The sequence below is a fragment of the Bombus vancouverensis genome, chromosome 17, assembly GCF_051014615.1.
Source record: "Bombus vancouverensis nearcticus chromosome 17, iyBomVanc1_principal, whole genome shotgun sequence".
Taxonomy (NCBI): Eukaryota; Metazoa; Arthropoda; class Insecta; order Hymenoptera; family Apidae; genus Bombus; species Bombus vancouverensis.
Window position 1 is genome coordinate 2856334 of NC_134927.1, and position 20358 is coordinate 2876691.

At 41.2% G+C, this 20358-nt stretch overlaps 1 protein-coding gene across 5 annotated transcripts; it reads right to left on the reverse strand.

Annotated features, from left to right (window-relative positions):
* Positions 1-1479: 1479 nt before the first annotated feature.
* Positions 1480-7781, reverse strand: LOC117163882 (uncharacterized). Of its 5 annotated transcripts, none has more exons than XM_076626051.1 (5): positions 6686-7781; positions 5489-6548; positions 4609-4694; positions 3631-3755; positions 1480-2567 (listed from the first exon to the last, which is right to left on the reverse strand). In XM_076626051.1, exons 4-5 carry the CDS (start codon positions 3751-3753, stop codon positions 2031-2033), a joined length of 660 nt encoding a protein of 219 aa, XP_076482166.1. In that variant the 5' UTR covers positions 3754-3755; positions 4609-4694; positions 5489-6548; positions 6686-7781; the 3' UTR covers positions 1480-2030. The 5 variants fall into 5 exon arrangements, with proteins under 5 accessions (XP_076482166.1, XP_076482165.1, XP_076482164.1 ...); XM_076626050.1 differs by having other exon boundaries at positions 5489-5804; positions 5903-7781; XM_076626049.1 differs by having other exon boundaries at positions 5489-7781.
* Positions 7782-20358: the final 12577 nt, after the last annotated feature.

The following is a 20358-nucleotide window of genomic DNA, read 5'->3' on the forward strand; positions in this document are numbered from 1 at the left end:
TTTGATTTCCCTTGCTCGCGTTTCTTAACTACTTAGATATAAAATACTTACGTTTTCGAAAATTCATACTTCACAAGCTACTAAACGCTTTATCTGTTCAGAATAATTTGTTTTCTTAACTAGGTACATACCAAATACATCTATTAAGTTGGTATTTCTCATAATTACCAGTACATAAAGCTAAAACACTTTTGTACTATGCTTGTTATACATGGATCTAACAAATAATTTAACTTGTGTATTGTCGTTTGTATATTTTGTTACGTGTAAAATATTCTATTTCTACACTATTTACAAGTTCGATAAAGTGTACATTACACATCGTGAAATTTACATATTTTCACTTGGTTACCCTGCCCAATTCGAATATAATTCAGAACGTATGTGCTATATTTATATATTCTGCATTTGTTTTGTATATTATGTACACTGATCTGATCTTTGTAAACGCGAGTTTTACGATATTAATGAGAAATTTGCCAATTTAATGGAAGTTGTTAATTTTTTCTGGCACGTTTCACGTTAGCAGACATTTTTCTTAAGTTACAGTCGAAAAATGTTTTTATGTAAAAGAATAGGAATGATTATTAGGAAGTTATTTTAAGATGACAAGATATTTCACGTCTTCTATTTAAATACAGCGTTAAATTTTAATTCCGTCAATTCGTATATACTCATACATCGAATTTCCTTTTCTCATGTCATTTCTTTTCTTTCATTTCACATTTAATTACAAAGATAAAGTGTAAGTACATTCCTCATAAAATTAGTATCAAATGTCGCAAAATATACAAAAGTAAACTAAGAAGAGTGGTACATATTATTACACAAACTGTCGTTCATATTGCATATGTACATATGCAGTATAAAAACAATACTTTTTAGTTTTTAATCTCTTGTTTAAATAATCCTAATATCTAAATTTGTATCGGTCATTGATTCGATATAACTGCGTTTATTGGAAGTAATTAAGCTATAGCCTGCGCACAAGAGAAGAAGGAACAAACACGTATAGTATACACGCTTAAATAACAAAATTAAGTCAGTTCACGTTCAATGTGAACTTGATCAAAGTTCCAGTCTCGAATTATAGAGTTTCTTACTATCAGTTTACAAAATTCGATATTACGATTATGTACCGTATTTGAAAAACATAAAATGCTTTGTTCAATTTTAAATAAAACTAATATTTACCAAAGCGAATACGAAAAAAATGTTATCATCAAACTCAATTTTCAATTATCAAACTTAATCCAGCACAAATACAAATGTTATTCGTGCTTTTTTACTTTTACTACTTTTCAACTCTCTATAGTTCGAGATTTGAGTTCCGCTAACTTTCTTTCTACTGCGCATGCGCAACAGGAAAACTTGAATTACACGTAATAGTCAAAAATTCGAAAATCTTATCCTTTCGTGGCAGCGAAAGTAACCTAGGACTAGAGGTTCCATAACATTAATAATAATAAGGCAATAATATTAATATTAATAATAATGTAATCAAGTACTACTAACAATATTAATAATAATAATAATAGTATGGTAATGGCAAGATACAGGCGGGTATAAATTAATCATTCCTTTCGTAATATCTACGACGTCTTCGGGATATTCTTTAGAAATTACTTTATTTCTGGTCAATATTAACGAGCAACTTTTCTCTCTGTTTCTTATCACGATTTTTTTCACTTCATCACAATTGTACCGTTAGAAATTATTCAAAACATTGTTAAAATGTCCATGAAATATATGCAATTGCCGTATTGAATAAGCGAGTAATGAAGTTGCTGTTTCACTGAATAAAAGTGAAATCTCCAATGCGTGTGCTCAAGTATATAAGTTAAAAAAAGATTGGTACATCAATGCCTATTATTCTTAATCAATATTCATCATTTAACAATTAGGACCGAATTTTTACAAACCAACTCTAAACCACGACCCAATTTACAAATAAAAAGATCGATGTGTAAATTAACTATCAATTATTAATCTCCAATCCTATGTGAAGATATAATGTTCGGACCAAATTTCTAAACTAACGTGGACAATTCATGCGGACTATTGGTGGTTGCTGCGCTACTTAGATCCAATGTGGCAGCCGGAAGACCAGGACTGACGCTGCCGGTTGCTTCGCGTGGCAAATGCTGCGATCTATTTAGCTTATTTCCAGGACTCGGTGGCGATCTATCTGCTGATGTATCCGGTGGCGTAACCACGTTTTTGTGTCCGCTCACGTTCTGATGATTGTGCGTCGCCGCGATCGGAGCTGGCGATGAGAGCAACAAGGGCGGTGGGGACATTGACACGTGTCGATGATGATGATGCTGATGATAGTGTTGGTACTGTGCAGCTCGGCCGTGCATTGCGTGGCTGGTATTTAGTTGGTTCGTCACGGGCCCGACTTTCGTTGGGCAGCCAGCATGGTGGATGGTTAACGGGCCACGTAGTTGTTGTTGCTGTTGTAGCTGGGGCTGGTTCTGGTGCTGTTGCAGCTGCTGCTGACGCTGCAGCTGTACCGCCGCTTCGCACTGTTCGCGCGCTAACGCCTTCACGGCATTCGTCTTCTCCTACGAAATAAGAATGATAGGTTAGGTTGTAGTCAGGGGCCATAACAAATTAAAAAAGTTATAATATAAGAATTTACATTTTAGTTGAAATGATTCTAGTTAGGAATAAGTATTAAAGATGATTCAAATCTTTTTCGTTACCGATAACCATGGTGAAAACTCTTTTGGATTACTTTCAGCCATTGTCAATCTTATTGTCAATACTACATGCTTGAAGTAGAAGGAGGGGTACAGAGAAAAAGACTTTTTCTCAGCAAATATAATCGTTACTCAATTATTTTGTTCAACAGTTTTACAAATCTCCCAAAAATAAACGAGAATACGAAAATACACTGAATATCGTGTGTATGGTTATTTATAAAATCCCCTTGAAATAGTTGCGATCGCGGATCACATAAACAAACGAACCTGTCATTCTACAGAGTATCTTTTTCGGTGAAATTATGCAAACGTAAATGTAACTTCGGTAGAACTCCTCGAGAACTTGTAAGCTTATATGACTCTGACCCAACCAGTCCATTCTAAAGTGTATAATTTATAAAAGGGGATTATATTAATACGCGGAGGATGTGGTAGGTGGTAAGTTTTGCATATGAATGTTTGTTGATACAACGAATGGTTAAATGGAGGTTTTCATGAATGTGATAAGGACTAGATCGAATGTTTTAACACTTATAACTAGAATGCGTATTTTTATACAAGTTTGTAGTTTTACGAACATAATCAAAGAAATAAAATTTTAATCGAGATTTGTTTTCTTATATACGTATATTTTAGCGCATTTTGTGCATTTTGCGCCATTTGCGTACTTTTCAATTTCGCACGAACGTATAAAGATCCGCAATATAATTATAACGCTTCTTAAAAATGTGAAAAATTCTGGTTTCCTAAAAGCTTGCAATTGATTTCAGAAAAATTTTTATGAACTCTACCAGATAAATTATGGTAACTCTGAAAAACAAAATTTCACGATAAAATGATTTCCGGGTAAAATACACATAAAAGATGATTTAGACGTGTTTGAACGTGTTCGTTTTCTTTTTTAATAGCGATATGTTCTTACCCTCTGCCACACAAAGACGTTATGGACCATTGCGTATCCACAAAACACGATGCCAAGGCCTATGAAAACCGACGCAACGATTGCCGGCGTCGAATGAAACTGGATGAATGTATACAATATCATACCTGAAAGCATTGTTAGAGGATCATTATAACACGTTTGCCATAACAAGCGGGACAAAGAATCAGCGCAAATACATATTCTCAATACATATAATTCTCGAAGCGTAAACTATATACATATGCTTTTCATTGAAATTTTCAATACTAGTCGCAAATTATTTTTCAATTAATTTATTATTTAAGTCTTTATATATCAATTCTCGACGAATAAATTACTTAAATTATAGAGAATCTATCTTCAGACAATAGAGAATTCAATATTTTTGGTCGTTAAGTAATTTACAAATTTCTAAAACGATTACGTTCGAAGTTTTGGACAGTATTTGAAGTTTCTAACATGACATTAAAAAAAAATAAATAAATTTTATGATATAATTAAAAAAACATTGTAGTCTATCATAATTTCTATTCCGTCAAATTTATTAAAACACAGTTTTCTTCTGAACAGAGTCAAAATGTCCGTCTTGAATCGAGTTCAACAGCTTAACGTTCGATCGAGCGAATGATAGCTGTGTAAACTAGCATGACACAACGTAAACTTTAGATTAGATCTCGATCCATCCACCAGCCGTATTCATGCATGACATGAATATTCTGTTTCAGCTCTTTATAAATTAATCTGTTAAAACTTCCCTAAAAGACGATCATTTTTATTTTTCTAAGAAAAATAATGACTATTCGGCGTTAAAATTAACTTTATTTCCATTGGATTTCTAAACTGATTTCATACACTCAGAGATAGTTCACAGTATCTTTTAGATTCATGCCTGAATTCAAGAAAAATTAAACGTATAACTTATGTACTAGTATCTTTCAAAAGGTTAAAGTTGACAGAATTGAAGGAATTGGTTCTTACCAGTTAGAAAGACGGGAATGCTAATGAAAAACCCTCCGACAGCACATATCCGGCTGATGGATGATTTTTGCAGGTACTTGTTACTCCTGAAACAGACAAAATTTGAAGTGAAAGTCAGTTTCACGATTCTATGATAATTGAGCGAAATATAAAGGAACCAGTTTTTTGTTTAACAGCCAAGAATCTTTCAAAAATTCTACTGTAATTGATACTTCAAATATATTTAGTCAGACAAAGGATAATCATAATCGCAACGTTAATCTTAACTTTAATTCAAGGATCAAACAGTATCATTATACATATAAAAGTAAACATAAAGTCTATCCACATTATTGTTATTATTATTATTATTATTATTATTATTATATGTTATTCTATAATTGATTTTTATTTCTTTATTATCAATATTATTCTATTTTCTATAATGATTCAATTATAGATCTTATTTTTTGTCAATCATATTTCACTGAAAAGATCACTTTGAAAATAATCTAATAGTAAAAAATGAAAAATAATCTTTTTCTTCATTTTTGTATAATCTTGTCTTCATTTTTTACAAACTCTGTCCACCGCCGTAAACCTATTAAATGCATGAAACGACAAAGCAAAGCTGCTTCACATAATTCCCCGCTCACGCAGTGTCAATCAGCTCACGACCGCAAACGATACTGCTAATTTCCAGCGACCACGAACGATTTCACCGTAATTGCCGGTGTGAAATTTACCAATACGTGCTCGAATTGGTCAATAATGGATAGAGCGCTCTTGCACACACTAATCTACCAACAAATAATATTGACTCAATTGAACAACAGCGCCTAGATTAACGGACAAACCGCATGTTCCAAACAGATTTACAATCACGGCAGAAAATACATGCCGTTATAGATGTTTCCTGGTCAAGACTAATTTCCACGCGTTAAGAACATTGTAACCGGAATCTAGGAAGAACTAGCACTTCCTGGAATAATACTATTGTGTCCTCGATGAATGTCTCTCCGCAATGCCCTCGAGTGAGTTGTTTTTGTCTTTGGTCGTACGACGTCCGGGATGAGAATTCGGGGAACGGTTTTGCGCTGCTTTAATACTCGCACAACCATCTATCCATGGGACTGCATCTTTTTAGGAGGACCAGTGATTAATCTTTTCCCACTCATTTTCATCTCTAATTTCTCATGAGGCTAAGATTCCTGCATCTTTTATCATAATAATTTATTAATACTATTAATAAATTGAGACAATTTTACACGTCGTATTTTGCGTTATAAGATGACTTGTAATTTGTAAAATTTACCTGTAAAATTCCTTTGCTTGTTTTACCGAAGCAATAGTTGGCATTTCTATACGACAATAAGAATTTGTTAATACTAATAATTTGTAAGGTTATCATGTTATCATTCTTCTAATGGATAGTATATTATTGAAACTTTTTTAATATTGAAACGCGATATTTTTTTGGAGAAGAAGTGCATAGTAGTAAAGAGTTGAATTCTACGGATGTAAAAAGTGGACATAACATTTTCTGTACATGGAGTCGCCTGGCCTAAACATTTTATGATTTCCGGGCAAAATACAGACGAATCCAGCGCTGATTTTAAAGCAGCTTCATCCAAATAAGCCACAATAAGAAATTCCCACGAAACAGTTGCGTTCATCCCCTTTCGAGGTCGCCGACCTCTTTGAATGCGTTTCAAGAGCGTCGTACCAATGAAATTTCGAGTTCTAAACTAATTTCTCAGCCTTTTGCGTTAAATTTAACCTTCCGCGTTAGTGTATTTCGGACGAGTTCCTATTTTACGCTTTCGTCGACCTCACCAACGTAACATGCAACATCCGCAAGTAAAACTGTCTCTTAAATTTGATGTGACACCAATACACGACGAGAAGAATCACAATGCCATTTTTATTCCACTTCGTTAATTTTTCGTCGTAAGGTTTAGCTGTAAATAGGATTAAAAAAATTTAGATTAACGAGGAATTTAAAATTGATCTGTTAAATCAACAATTTCCATTAGTTGTCAATAGATTTTATAAGCTTCAGATTACTGAGAAATTATACACATTGCAAAATATTTACCATTGGTTACCCACGCTACACGTAAATTTGATCAATCTACCAATGCACTAACACTGCAATAAATTTCTATTGCAACATTCCACGCTCCTTTGCCGCACCTTAAACTCCTCGCTAGATTTATTCCACCTTAAAGTGTCACATAACTCCAACGACACCGATATCAAATCTTAAACTCCACCAAATTCCAGAGAAACTTGATTTCGTCGAAAGTAAGAGATTAAACTTAAAAAGCAATTTATTTCATCTTTAAACTATCCTAAACTTCTTAAATATAATTTATATATGTCGGAGATAAGAGGACACCGGTGCCTTCCCTCTGAAACCTCGGGAAAATCCATAAAAACATTGTAATTAAAATTTACAGTTGTAACTAAACGATTTGCCGTCATTCTAACCAATTGTATTTGTTTGAGACTTGTGACAATGAGCTTGGGCTCAAGGCGACAATTAGTCGCCGAACGTGGCCGCGGTCAACGGGACGAACTCTCCATCTAACAAAGGCATTGAGTAATCCTATAGCTCTCCTTAAAAGAAAGATTTGTAGCGGCACGTGGCAGTAAACATTCCAACGGTTTCTGTCCCGTAGCTTGCCACACGCAGATCCTATTCTCCGGGCAGGATGTTTACCAGATGTCGACGCGTCTCCACAGTACGTGATCGGCTAGCCCGAGGACCGTCATAAACACTAATATCTAGTTACCTAAAATCCTTCAACAGATACACAGTCTTTGTCCCAGTTACGGGAAGACAGGAGAGACCTATTTTTCCACGAACGACGTCTCCCACTAGCAACCCTCCCTCAAGGGCAGCTAGCATCCTTTTCTAACTACCGATATGGAGATTGGCCAATTAGCAGCAACATCAATTTCCCTTACTTTCCGAACGTAGGATGTCCCCGACGAATCCGATGATCTCGTGTCCTTAGACACATCCCGTCATAGTTTTCCTCTGGGGTATCACCGGGACGGAAAGTCATTCTCTCTTGCGGTCTCATCGACAAAAAAAAGAGATTAACGCCAGCGACTATTAACACAGAATCCGACTTAGATCTTTGCGAGTGCGTACGGCTACCGTCCCGTTGTCCGCGGGTTCGTTACTGAACCCGCGGTTTCTATGGTAATCGTATTTGCACTAGCCAATGTCTTCTCTATTGCATAACGACGACGTGTAATCCAAACGAAGATTCGCTTTACGCCCCTAACCCTAATTCTAATGTAAACCCGACATATATATATGTCGGAGATGAAAGAACACCAGAGCCTTTGGAATTTTGGATAATCCCGCAACATTGTAACCTAGAATCTACTATAGCTGTAATTGAACAATTGTAGTTATTCAACCCGTTTGTAATTGTTCGAGAGTCGTGATAATGAGCTTGGGCTCGAGGCGACAGTCAGTCGCCGAACGTAGCCGCGGTCACGGGATGAACGCTTTGTCTAACAAAGGTATGGAGTAATTCTATAGCTCTCCTTAAAAGAAATATTCGTGGCGACACGCGACAGTAAACATTCCAACGGTTTCTGTCCCGTGGCTCGCCACACGCAGACCCTATTCTTCGAGTAAGATGATTGCCAGATGTCGATGCGTCTCCGCAGTACATGTTCGGCTAGCCCGAGGGCCCGTTATAAATCTTAAGGTTTAGTTAACTAAAGTCCTTCAAACAGACAAACAGTCTCTGTCCCAACTACGGGAAGATAGGGGAGACATATTTTTCAACGAGCGGCGTCTCCCACTAGCAACTTTCCCTCGAGGGCGGCTAGCAACTTTCCCTCGAGGGCGGCTAGCATCTTTTTCTAACCACCGATATGGAGATTGACCAATTAGCAGCAACGCCAATTTCCCTTACTTTCTGAACGAAGGCTTTTCTCGACGAATCCGATGATCTCGTATCCTTAGACACACCCCATTATAGTTTTCCTCTGTGGCATCATCGGGACGGGAAAGCCATTCTCGCTCGCGATCTCATCGATAAAAGAGTAACGTTATTTCACGTTTTAACCAGACTTAGACTTTGTAAGTACGTTCTGTTGTCATCCCGTTGGCCGCGGATTCGTTATTGAGCCCGAGAGCATGGTCACTCGTGTCGCGAGTGCCGAACCGCCGTGATCAATTGTCGAGACTGTACTAATTCCATCATTGCAATAAACTACACCTGTGTGTACCGTATCAATGGCTAATCCTCGAGAAGATTCCTTTGACGCTCACAACCCCACTCCCAGTGCCAATCCGACATCAGAAGTGGGATCAGAACGGCTTCGAGCGCTGGAAGGGCAGGTCGCTGTCATGAACAACCTAATTCATACGCTAATGCAAAGGCCAAATACGGGAACCACCAAATTACCACATTTTAACCCAGAAGTCGCAGGCGCCGACCCAGCCGCGTGGTGCGCGGCTGTTAGTAGGGCCATGAAGAACAACCCCTTACGAGATGACGCGCTACACTCTGCCTTAAGTGACTCTCTACAGGGTTCTGCAGCACATTGGCTGGCACGAATGACGGGAGACGGAGAGGTTACTTGGTCTACCGTTAAGGAACGATTCCTTATACATTTCGGTGGCCGAGAGACGACGTCCTCATCGTTAATCAAGGTATCCAGGGAACCGCGGGGAGTGGGCGAATCCACGGGGGCGTTTGCCGGCCATGTCCGTTCTCTCCTGCAGACGCGGTGGCAACATTCTACGCTAGACGAAATACTTAACGCTGTCACTCTCTACATATTAATTCCACACGACCAACGTCTTAAACGATTGGCCCTCACGAGCGATATCAGAACGGAGGACCAATTTCTGAGCGAAATGCGACCCTTTTGTTACGAAGAAGAGTCGACATTTTCGCCGAGAGATGCACCGGCGGAACCCGAAGCTAAGCGACGCAAGTTATCGGGCCACCAGACGAGGTGTCATTACTGTGGTACTCTCGGACACAGAATAAAGGACTGCCGCAAGAGGATGCAGAACGAACAGCAGAGGGATGCACGACGCCAGGAAGGAAGCCGACCGGCCGCACCGTCCAAGGCGGTTTGCCACAGGTGTCATGCGGAAGGCCATATCGCACCTAACTGCCCGGCACGACGGGACGGTAGACCAGGCCCCAAGGATGAGCGTAAAGTCAACTCCTGCGTGGTGGAGTCCCCAGCCGGTAGTTTAAGTCATCTGGGTGAGTCGTTCCCATTTTACTTCGATTCCGGAGCCGAGCGCTCATTAATTAGAGAATCTGTCGCTCCGAAATTCTCCGGTAGGAGAACGACAGATATAGTAGTTATGCGAGGAATAGGAAACACCTGCGTTAAGAGTACATCCCAGATCTTATCTACGGTACGCATTAACTGTTTTACATTGGAGATAACCTTTCACGTTCTGGCCGATAGTCACTTGCATTATGATATCATGATTGGCCGCGAGATCTTAAGCCAGGGTTTTGATGTAACTATTACACGAAATAGCGTCGATATTTGTAAAACGAAGACTATTAATGCCTGTAGTAAAACCTCCGAAGACGAGATCAATATCAATGCGGTTGACACTGACGTGGTTGGTAACGATAAAAGTCGGTTAATTTCTGTTCTCGAGAAATTCAAAAATTCATTCATTACGGGCTTCCCACGTACTCGCGTAAGCACGGGCCAGTTAGAAATACGGTTAATCGATCCTAATGTCACCGTGCAAAGAAGTCCTTACCGACTTAGCGAAGAAGAGCGTAGGATAGTGCGTGAGAGAATAGACGAGTTAATTAGAGCAAAAATCGTGAGGCCGAGCAACTCACCGTTCGCGAGCCCTATCTTACTTGTAAAGAAGAAAGACGGCTCAGATAGACTGTGCGTAGATTTTCGGGCATTAAATAAAAATACGGTCGCGAACCAGTATTCCCTACCCCTCATCGCGGATCAAATTGCGAGATTGCAGAAGGCGAGATACTTCATTAGCCTGGACATGGCCAGCGGATTCCACCAAATTCCCATTCATCCTAATTCGACGGAATATACGGCGTTCGTTACACCCGACGGGCAATACGAGTACGTGACTATGCCGTTCGGATTGAAAAATGCACCATCCGTTTTCCAGAGGGCCATTCTCAACGCCTTAGACGACCTCGCGTATTCGTTCGTTGTTGTTTACTTGGACGACGTCCTAATTATTGCCGACTCAGTAGATCAAGCCCTAGAAAGGTTGAGCACCGCGCTAGATACCCTCGTGAAAGCCGGATTCTCCTTTAACTTTTCAAAATGCTCCTTTTTAAAGACATCGGTACTCTACTTGGGATATGTAATTCGTAACGGAGAAGTCCGTCCAAACCCGGGTAAAATACAAGCCTTGAGTTCTTTACCTGCACCGTCGACCGTCACACAACTTAGGCAATTCATAGGTTTGGCCTCTTATTTCCGAAACTTCATTCCCAAATTTTCACAAGTAATGAAACCCCTGTATGCACTTACCTCGAATAACAAGAATATACCTTGGACGGATAGGCACGAACAGATAAGACAAAAGGTAATTTCCGTCCTGACTGACGCGCCGGTGCTAATGATATTTGACCCCAATTACCCCATAGAACTACATACGAACGCTAGCTCGGAAGGATATGGAGCCATTTTAATGCACAGGGTCGAAGGTAAAAATCGAGTAGTGGAATATTACAGCAAAAGAACTAGCCCTGCGGAGTCTAGGTATCATTCCTACGAATTGGAAACGTTAGCAGTTGTAAACGCCGTCAAGCACTTCCGTCATTACTTACACGGACGAGAATTTCTCGTTGTCACCGATTGCAACTCCCTGAAAGCATCCAGTTATAAGGTACACTTGAACGACAGGGTTTACAGATGGTGGGCTTACCTGCAAACTTTTACCTTTGACATTATGTACCGGGAAGGTAAACGAATGGCCCACGTAGATTTCTTTTCACGAAATCCCGTAGACTTGGATCGCAGTACGTTCAGCAAAATTGTAGAGAAAGAAATTAACCTAACCGAAATCTTCGACGATTGGCTACTAGCGGAACAACGTCGCGACCCACAAATTTCTGAGATCGTCGATAAATTACAGAACGAAGAGCTCGCGGAAGACGTCGCGAATACGTATGAGTTACGGTCCGGCACCCTTCATCGTAAAATACAGAGAAAAGGTAGAACTCTCTGCCTGCCCATCGTTTCGAGAGGGTTTAGGTGGTCTGTTATTAACCACGTGCACCAGTCCATTATGCACTTAGGTTGGGATAAAACGCTTGAGAAACTGTGCGAGTATTACTAGTTCGAAGGAATGGCGAAGTATGTTCGCAAATTCGTAGAGAACTGTCATGCTTGTCGAGTTTCAAAGGCAAGTTCGGGTAGAGTACAAGCCGAATTACATCCCATACATAAGACCAGTATACCTTGGCATACGGTTCATATGGACATAACGGGCAAACTAAGCGGTAAAAACGATTCGAAGGAATACGTCATTGAGTTGGTCGACGTCTTTACTAAGTTCGTATACTTGCACTATACCCGTAAGATAGACTCCATTAACACCATTAAAGCGCTTAAGTCCGCTATATTTTTGTTCGGCACTCCCTGCCGGATAATAGCGGATCAGGGAAGATGTTTTACGGGCAAAGAATTTCGAGACTTTTGGCAAGATAAATACGTTAAAATCCATTTAATTGCGACCGGAGCTAGTAGGGCCAACGGACAGGTAGAGCGTATTATGAGTACGCTAAAAAACACAACAATAGAAACCACCGGGCGGTCCTGGCAAGACGCGATCGGGGAATTACAACTGGCCTTCAATTGTACCACCAACCGCGTGACTAAGTCAAGCCCGTTGGAACTACTAATCGGTAAAACAGCGAGACCCTACGGCTTATCCCTACCCGACAGTATCGAAGAAAGAGAAGTAAATATCTCCCATGTAAGACAGCAATCATGCAGAATACAGCTAATGGCTGCATTCACAACCAACACACCAACTGGCAGCTCTTCAGAGAAGTCTTTACACACTCAACCTCAGCCTTCACCCCACTAAAAACAAAGGAAGATATCGAAGCAGCCACGGAATACTTAAACACGAGCATAATAAACGCAATCCGCCTCTCCACACCGACAAAGCCATCTAACAGCAAACAAGAATATCCCCAATACATACTAAAAAAAATATCAGAAAAACGTAGACTAAGAAGAGTATGGCAGACCCATAGAACACCGGAGGACAAACGCAAACTTAACAACGCAACTAGAAAGCTATCCAGAACCTTAACGACTGTTTCCAAAAATACCTCGTCAGCTTATCCCCCACAGCCGACGCCAACTACTCACTATGGAAGGCCTCCAGGAAACTCACACGCCCCCCACAAATAATCCCACCTATCCGCCGTCCGCAAGGTGGATGGGCGCGAAGCCCTATAGAAAAAGCCGACCTGTTTGCTAAACACTTGTCAAAAGTATTCAAACCCCATTCCCCCAAAGCCGCCGCGGACGTTACTGAATACCTGCACACCCCCTTCCAAATGTCCCCTCCTATCGAACCCTTCTCCTCTGCAGAGACTATAGAAACAATCAGTCGCCTAAACCCCAAGAAAGCAGCAGGACACGACCTAATAAGCAATAAAGCAATCAAGGAACTTCCCACAAAAGGGATAGCACTCATCACATCGATTTTTAATGCTATCCTTCGCCTGGAACACTATCCTAAGGCCTGGAAAATCTCATTGATTACCCTCATCCCTAAACCCGGTAAACCGATATACGAAACCTGCTCCTATCGCCCAATCAGTCTTTTACCTACCCTGTCCAAACTATTCGAGAAGATGCTCACGAACCGACTCCTTCCAATCCTAGAGAACTTGAAAACACTCCCAGATCACCAATTCGGCTTCCGAAAACATCATTCTACAGTAGAGCAAATCCACCGCTTAACTCATACGATCAGCCAAACACTCGAAAAGAAAAAATATTGCTCAGCGGTTTTCCTAGACATCCAACAGGCATTCGACAAAGTATGGCATGAAGGGCTACTATACAAGCTTAAAAAGATCCTACCTCACCCCTACTACTCCATCCTAAAATCTTACCTAACCAATAGACAATTCATGGTTAAATGCCTAGACGCCACTTCCGCAACATTCCCAATAGAAGCCGGCATACCCCAAGGTAGTGTCCTCGGACCCCTACTGTACTCCATCTACACTGCCGACCTACCTATATCAAACGATATAACAATAGCGACATTTGCAGACGACACAGCGCTATTAGCTACCCACGCAGACCCGGTAATAGCCTCATCCACTCTCCAGCGAAGTCTCGACTCCATGGAAAAGTGGTTTCACAAATGGAGTTTCAAAGTCAACGAAAAGAAATCCTCACATGTAACCTTCACGCTCCGAAAACAAACCTGCCCCCAGGTCACCATCAACAATGCAACAGTTCCTAGCAGGGACACAGTCCGATACCTGGGCATGACCCTGGACAGGAGACTAACGTGGAAGACACACATCTCAGATAAAACGAAGCAACTAAAGGACAAACTAAAAAAACTCTATTGGCTCACGAGCCGACGCTCCAAACTAAACATACAGAATAAAATTACCCTCTACAAGACCGTAATAAAACCTGTCTGGACCTACGGAATCCAACTATGGGGAACAGCAAGTAACTCCAACATCGAAATACTACAACGATTCCAATCGAAAACGCTAAGAGCCTTAATAGACGCACCTTGGTATGTTACCAACGAAACCATCCATCGCGACCTCAAGATACCTACAGTCAAAGAGGAAATAGCAAAATATAGCGACAGATATAGCAAAAGAGTCAACAAACACCGAAACCCCCTAATCACTGGACTACTCGATACGACGGACCAGATTCGCAGGCTGAAGAGGCACTACCCGCTAGACCTAAACGTTAGATTCATTTAATTATCCAAATTAAGCATATGCACTTACTTATAATACTTATAAATTATACCTATCTATAATAAGTATTAACTTATTGTAAATAAACAGCCATGTCACTGCGCCACGCCAGAAAAATTACTGAAAATTCTCAACGCGAGAATTGTTTGTAATTTCAACAAATAAATAAAAAAAAAAACGTGCATTAACGTTTTCAAATCCATTTTTTATTTTCAAAGAACATCGTATTTGTACTCGGTATTGCCAGTAAGTATCATGAAGAGACGAAACTAAGTATTGTTTAAAATAGTATATAGACATCTAGATATAACATTCAATGATTTTTCCCTCACTTATTGTAAATTATTGATATTGTAAAATTATAATTGTAAAATTATATAGTAAATGATATTGTAAAATTATATAGTAAATGATATTGTAAAATTAAATAGTAAATTCACACGATGTTCAAATAATTCGAAATAACGATAGACCAAAAGCTGTTTAAACGAGACACAAGAATTAATCGTGCATTTTATTAAAAAGTTAAGTACGGATAAAAGAAAGAAAATTTTCGAACTTTTTTCGAAAGAACATACATTTATTATATATTGTATTCTTTCAAACACAATAATACCTTCCATAAAGGAGCACAGCTCAGATGAGACTTTTTATAGTTAAACTTTTAACGTACTCATAGACACGAAATTTTTTTTTTTAAATAGAACTGTTACATTTTACGACACGTATAACATCGAACATTTACCAACATAGCGATGCCAGCGTACATATATGTAATATCGTGATATAGTATATTTACAAAGAATGGACAATAGAGATGTTAATCGGACAGAAAAAGACGATTGTTGTTCAACCTGAACTATTCACACCAAATGTACAGAAAACAGCGCAACTAAATAACTAGATGGCGACTCGACTTTTACCAAAACGCAATCAACACTCTCTCGGCAACGCCACTCGCAAACTCTGTCTCCGCTCAACTCGCACTCGGCTCCTCGACTCACACTCTGTTTCTCGACTCACACTCTGGCCGTTGTCGCATTCTATTGCCTTTTTCCTAGGCCCACCGCACACGTGTTTTGCAGACGCTCGTAGCCAGGGTCACGTAGGTCTTTTCCACGAAACTATGCACTTGAAAAAACCGATGACACATTGATGGGCCCGACGGCGCCTCGGCTCTCGCGACATTGTTCATAGTTCGCCCGATATTTCTTAGGCCTTTCGTCCACGATACTACATATATATGTCGGAGATGAAAGGAAAGCCGAAGCCCTTCCTTGGAAATTTTGGGAACATCCTCTAGTACCTTAGCCTAGATTTTATTATAGTTGTAATTGTTTAAGATTTGTAATAAGCGAGATTGGGTTCGAGGTGACAATCGGTCGCTGAACGTAGCCACGGTCACGGGATGGATGTTTTATCTAACGGAGGTCTGGAGTGGTTGTATGTGTTTTCCGAGAAGTGTGGTTGTGGCGGCATGCGGCCTCGAGAGCGGGCCGAGCCACGTGTGATGTTGCCTCGGAGGTGCCGATGCAATGGGACATACATTGTATTTAGTAACCAAAACTCCAGGCAGAAACTGCCTAGCAACGGCGTTTGGAACTTTCTCGATGCTTCCAACGAGTGTGCCTAGCAACGGCGTTTGGAACCTTCTCGATGCTTCCAAACGGGTATAGAAAACAAAATGCAATCGTACAGGGAGAAAAATCTCCACGAGGCTGGCATTCTTGCGATTGCCTTGGAGAGTGATACATCGAGCGTTTTCGAGGATCGCATTTGCGTCTAAGTTAGTTTCGCTTAGTAAGGAGTTATCCCGGTGACCGTGGATTCGTTTGAACTCAAACATTGCTAATAGTATTATTTAATTTAATTATTCGTAGATCGTATTATTCATTAGGCTTAGTGTTTGTTATACTTATTATTAGTTGTACTTATTATTTGTTAAGCTTAGTGATAGACCTGTATATACGTGTAAATAAAATCTCGGCTTTGTGAAACGATGGCTAGTCCACATGAAGAGTCGTCGCGCGCCCAAAATTCGAATCCTGATCCGACATCAGAAGTGGGATCAGAACCGTTTAAAGTGCTACAAGGGCAAATGGACCTTATACGCGAGTTAATTCAGACGCTAGCGCACAAAACGGGGGAGCAACGACCGAGTACGGAATCTAAGGATGCAACGTTACCACGTTTTGACCCCGAAGGCGCGGGCGCCGATCCATCCGCGTGGTGCTCTCATGCTGATCTGATTTTGAAAGACCACCCGATGCAAGAGAGTGCGTTACTTTCCGCTCTAAATCGCGCCCTAAGGGGTTCTGCTGCGCATTGGCTTTCACAAATGGTGCGCGGTGGAAAGCTTACCTGGCCAACGTTTAAGGAACAATTTCTTTCGCGTTTTGGTGGCAGAGAGACAGCCGCTTCGGCGTTAATAAGGATATCCAGAGAACGACCGTCGGAGACTGAATCTCCGGGAGCGTACGGTAGTCGCCTCCGCTCCATGCTGCAGATGAAGTTGCAAGATCTAACGATGCCCGAAGTGATCAATGCCCTCGCCCTTTATATGCTGAGTTCACAAGATCGACGCTTTCGGCGACTAACGCTCGCGAATAATATCAGGACGGAGGACCAATTTCATGATGAAATGAGGATTCTCCCTTACAACGATCAGCCGACATTTTCGCCAAGAAATTCACTAACGGAACCTGAAGCTAAACGCAGCAGGCTATCAGTTCCTCGGATTAAGTGCTACCGCTGTGGTGCTCACGGACATAGGAGAACGGAGTGTCGCCTGCAAACACAAACGGGGAAGGAGCAGGATATACGAAACCCGAAGGAAAAACGACCAGCCGCATCGTCGAAGGTGACCTGCTTCAAATGCCACGAGGAGGGACATATCGCGCCTAATTGCCCATCATCGCGGAAAAGAAACTACGATTCCATTGACGAACGCCGGATCGACTCCTGTGTAGTAGAAGCTCCGGCTGGTAGATTAAGCCATCTGGGTGAGTCGTATCCATTTTACTTTGATTCTGGGGCCGAGTGTTCGTTAATCAAAGAGTCCCTAGCCTCGAAATTTTCGGGCAAAAGAATAACCGATGTGGTAGTGATGCGGGGAATCGGGAATACTTGTATTAAGAGTACACTTCAGATTTTGTCCACTGTTCGTATTAACGATCTTACATTGGAGATAGTTTTTCATGTCCTTGCTGACGATTACCTAAAATACGACATCATGATTGGTCGCGAGATTTTGAGCCAGGGATTCGACGTAAATATCGCGCAAGATAGCCTCGTTATTTGTAAAACAAAGGTCGTTAACGCTTGTGGTAAAGTCGCAGAAGATGCGGTCAACATTAACGAGGTTGACACTGATGTGATCGGTAACTATAAAGATCGATTAATCTCTGTTCTCGAAAAATTCAAAGAATCATTCATTACGGGTTTCCCGCGTACTCGCGTCAGTACGGGCCAGTTGGAAATACGGCTAATCGATCCCAACGTCACCGTGCAGAGAAGCCCTTACAGGCTTAGCGTGGAAGAGCGAAGAATAGTACGCGAGAGGATAGACGAGTTAATTAAAGCACAAATTGTAAAACCTAGTAATTCGCCGTTCGCGAGCCCTATAATACTCGTGAAGAAGAAGGACGGCTCAGACAGATTGTGCGTAGACTTTCGAGCGCTGAATAAAAATACGGTCGCGGATCGGTATCCCTTACCCCTTATTGCTGACCAAATCGCGAGATTGCAGAGTGCGAGATACTTCATTAGCCTGGACATGGCTAGCGGATTTCACCAGATCCCCATTCACCCTAACTCGACGGAATATACTGCGTTCGTTACCCCCGACGGTCAATACGAATACGTGACGATGCCGTTTGGGTTGAAAAATGCACCAGCCGTTTTCCAGAGAGCCATTTTCAAGGCCTTAGGCGACCTCGCTTATTCGTATGTCGTTGTTTATTTGGACGACGTTCTAATAATCGCCGACTCAATAGATCAAGCTCTAGAAAGGTTGCACACTGTACTAAACACTCTCGTAAACGCCGGATTTTCTTTCAATTTCGCTAAATGTTCTTTTCTGAAGACGTCGGTACTTTATTTGGGATATGTAATTCGTAACGGAGAAGTTCGTCCAAACCCGGGAAAAATACAAGCTTTGAATTCTTTACCTGCACCGTCGACCGTCACACAGCTTAGGCAGTTTATAGGTTTGGCCTCTTACTTCCGAAAATTTATTCCTAAATTTTCGCAAGTGATGAAACCCTTGTACGCACTCACTTCTAGTAACAAGCACATAACTTGGACGGACAGGCATGAAAAGATAAGACAACAGATAATTTCCGTTCTGACCGACGCGCCGGTGTTAACGATATTTGATCCCAATCGTCCCATAGAGTTACATACCGACGCTAGTTCGGAGGGGTATGGAGCTATTTTAATGCATAGAGTCGAAAAGGAAAACAGAGTCATCGAATATTATAGTAAAAGGACCAGTCCCGCGGAATCTAGGTATCATTCGTACGAACTGGAGACACTAGCAGTAGTAAGCGCCGTTAAGCATTTCCGACACTACTTACATGGACGGAAATTCTTAGTAGTTACGGACTGTAATTCTTTGAAAGCCTCCAGCAACAAAGTAAACTTAAACGACCGGGTTTATAGGTGGTGGGCTTATTTGCAAACATTCGATTTTGACATCATGTATCGAGAGGGTAAACGAATGGCCCACGTAGATTTCTTTTCGCGAAACCCCGTAGACTTGAATCGCCGTATGATAGACAAGGTCGCAGAGAAAGAGATTAATCTGGCCGAGATCTCCGAAGACTGGCTATTAGCGGAACAACGTCGCGATCCGCAAATCTCCGAAATCGTTAATAAATTACAGAACGAAGAGCTCGCGGAAGATATCGCGAATACCTACGAACTGCGATCCGGTACACTTTACCGTAAAGTACAACGAAAGGGCAGAACCCTTTGCTTACCCATTGTTCCGAGAGGTTTTAGATGGTCCGTCATCAACCATGTGCATCAGTCAATTATGCACTTAGGATGGGATAAAACGCTCGAGAAGCTCTATGAGTATTATTGGTTCGAGGGAATGGCGAAGTACGTTCGCAAGTTTGTCGAGAACTGTCATGCTTGTAGAGTTTCGAAGGCTAGTTCAGGTAAAATACAGGCTGAACTGCATCCTATACCTAAGACCGGCATACCGTGGCATACGGTGCATATGGACATAACGGGCAAGCTGAGTGGCAAGAATGACTCGAAAGAGTATGTCGTCGTCTTGATCGATGCCTTTACGAAATTCGTGCACTTATATCACACACGCAAATTGGATTCGCTCAGCGTTATCAAGGCACTTAAGTCCGCCGTGTTTTTGTTCGGTAGTCCCTGTCGAATAATAGCAGATCAGGGTAGATGTTTCACGGGCCGGGAGTTTCAAGAATTCTGTGCAAGCAAACAAATCAAAGTTCATTTGATCGCGACCGGTGCAAGTAGGGCCAATGGGCAAGTAGAGCGTGTTATGAGCACGTTAAAAAATATGTTCACAACGGTGGAAACGACCGGGCGTTCGTGGCAAGACGCGATCGGGGAGATGCAATTGGCTTTGAATTGCACCATCAACCGCGTAACCAAATCGAGTCCTTTAGAGTTATTGATTGGTAGAGCAGCAAGACCGTATGACTTATTACTACCTGATAACATCGAGGAAAAAGAAATAGATATCTCCAGTGTAAGACAACAGGCAATAAAAGAGATGGAAACTAGTGCTAGGTATGACAAAGAG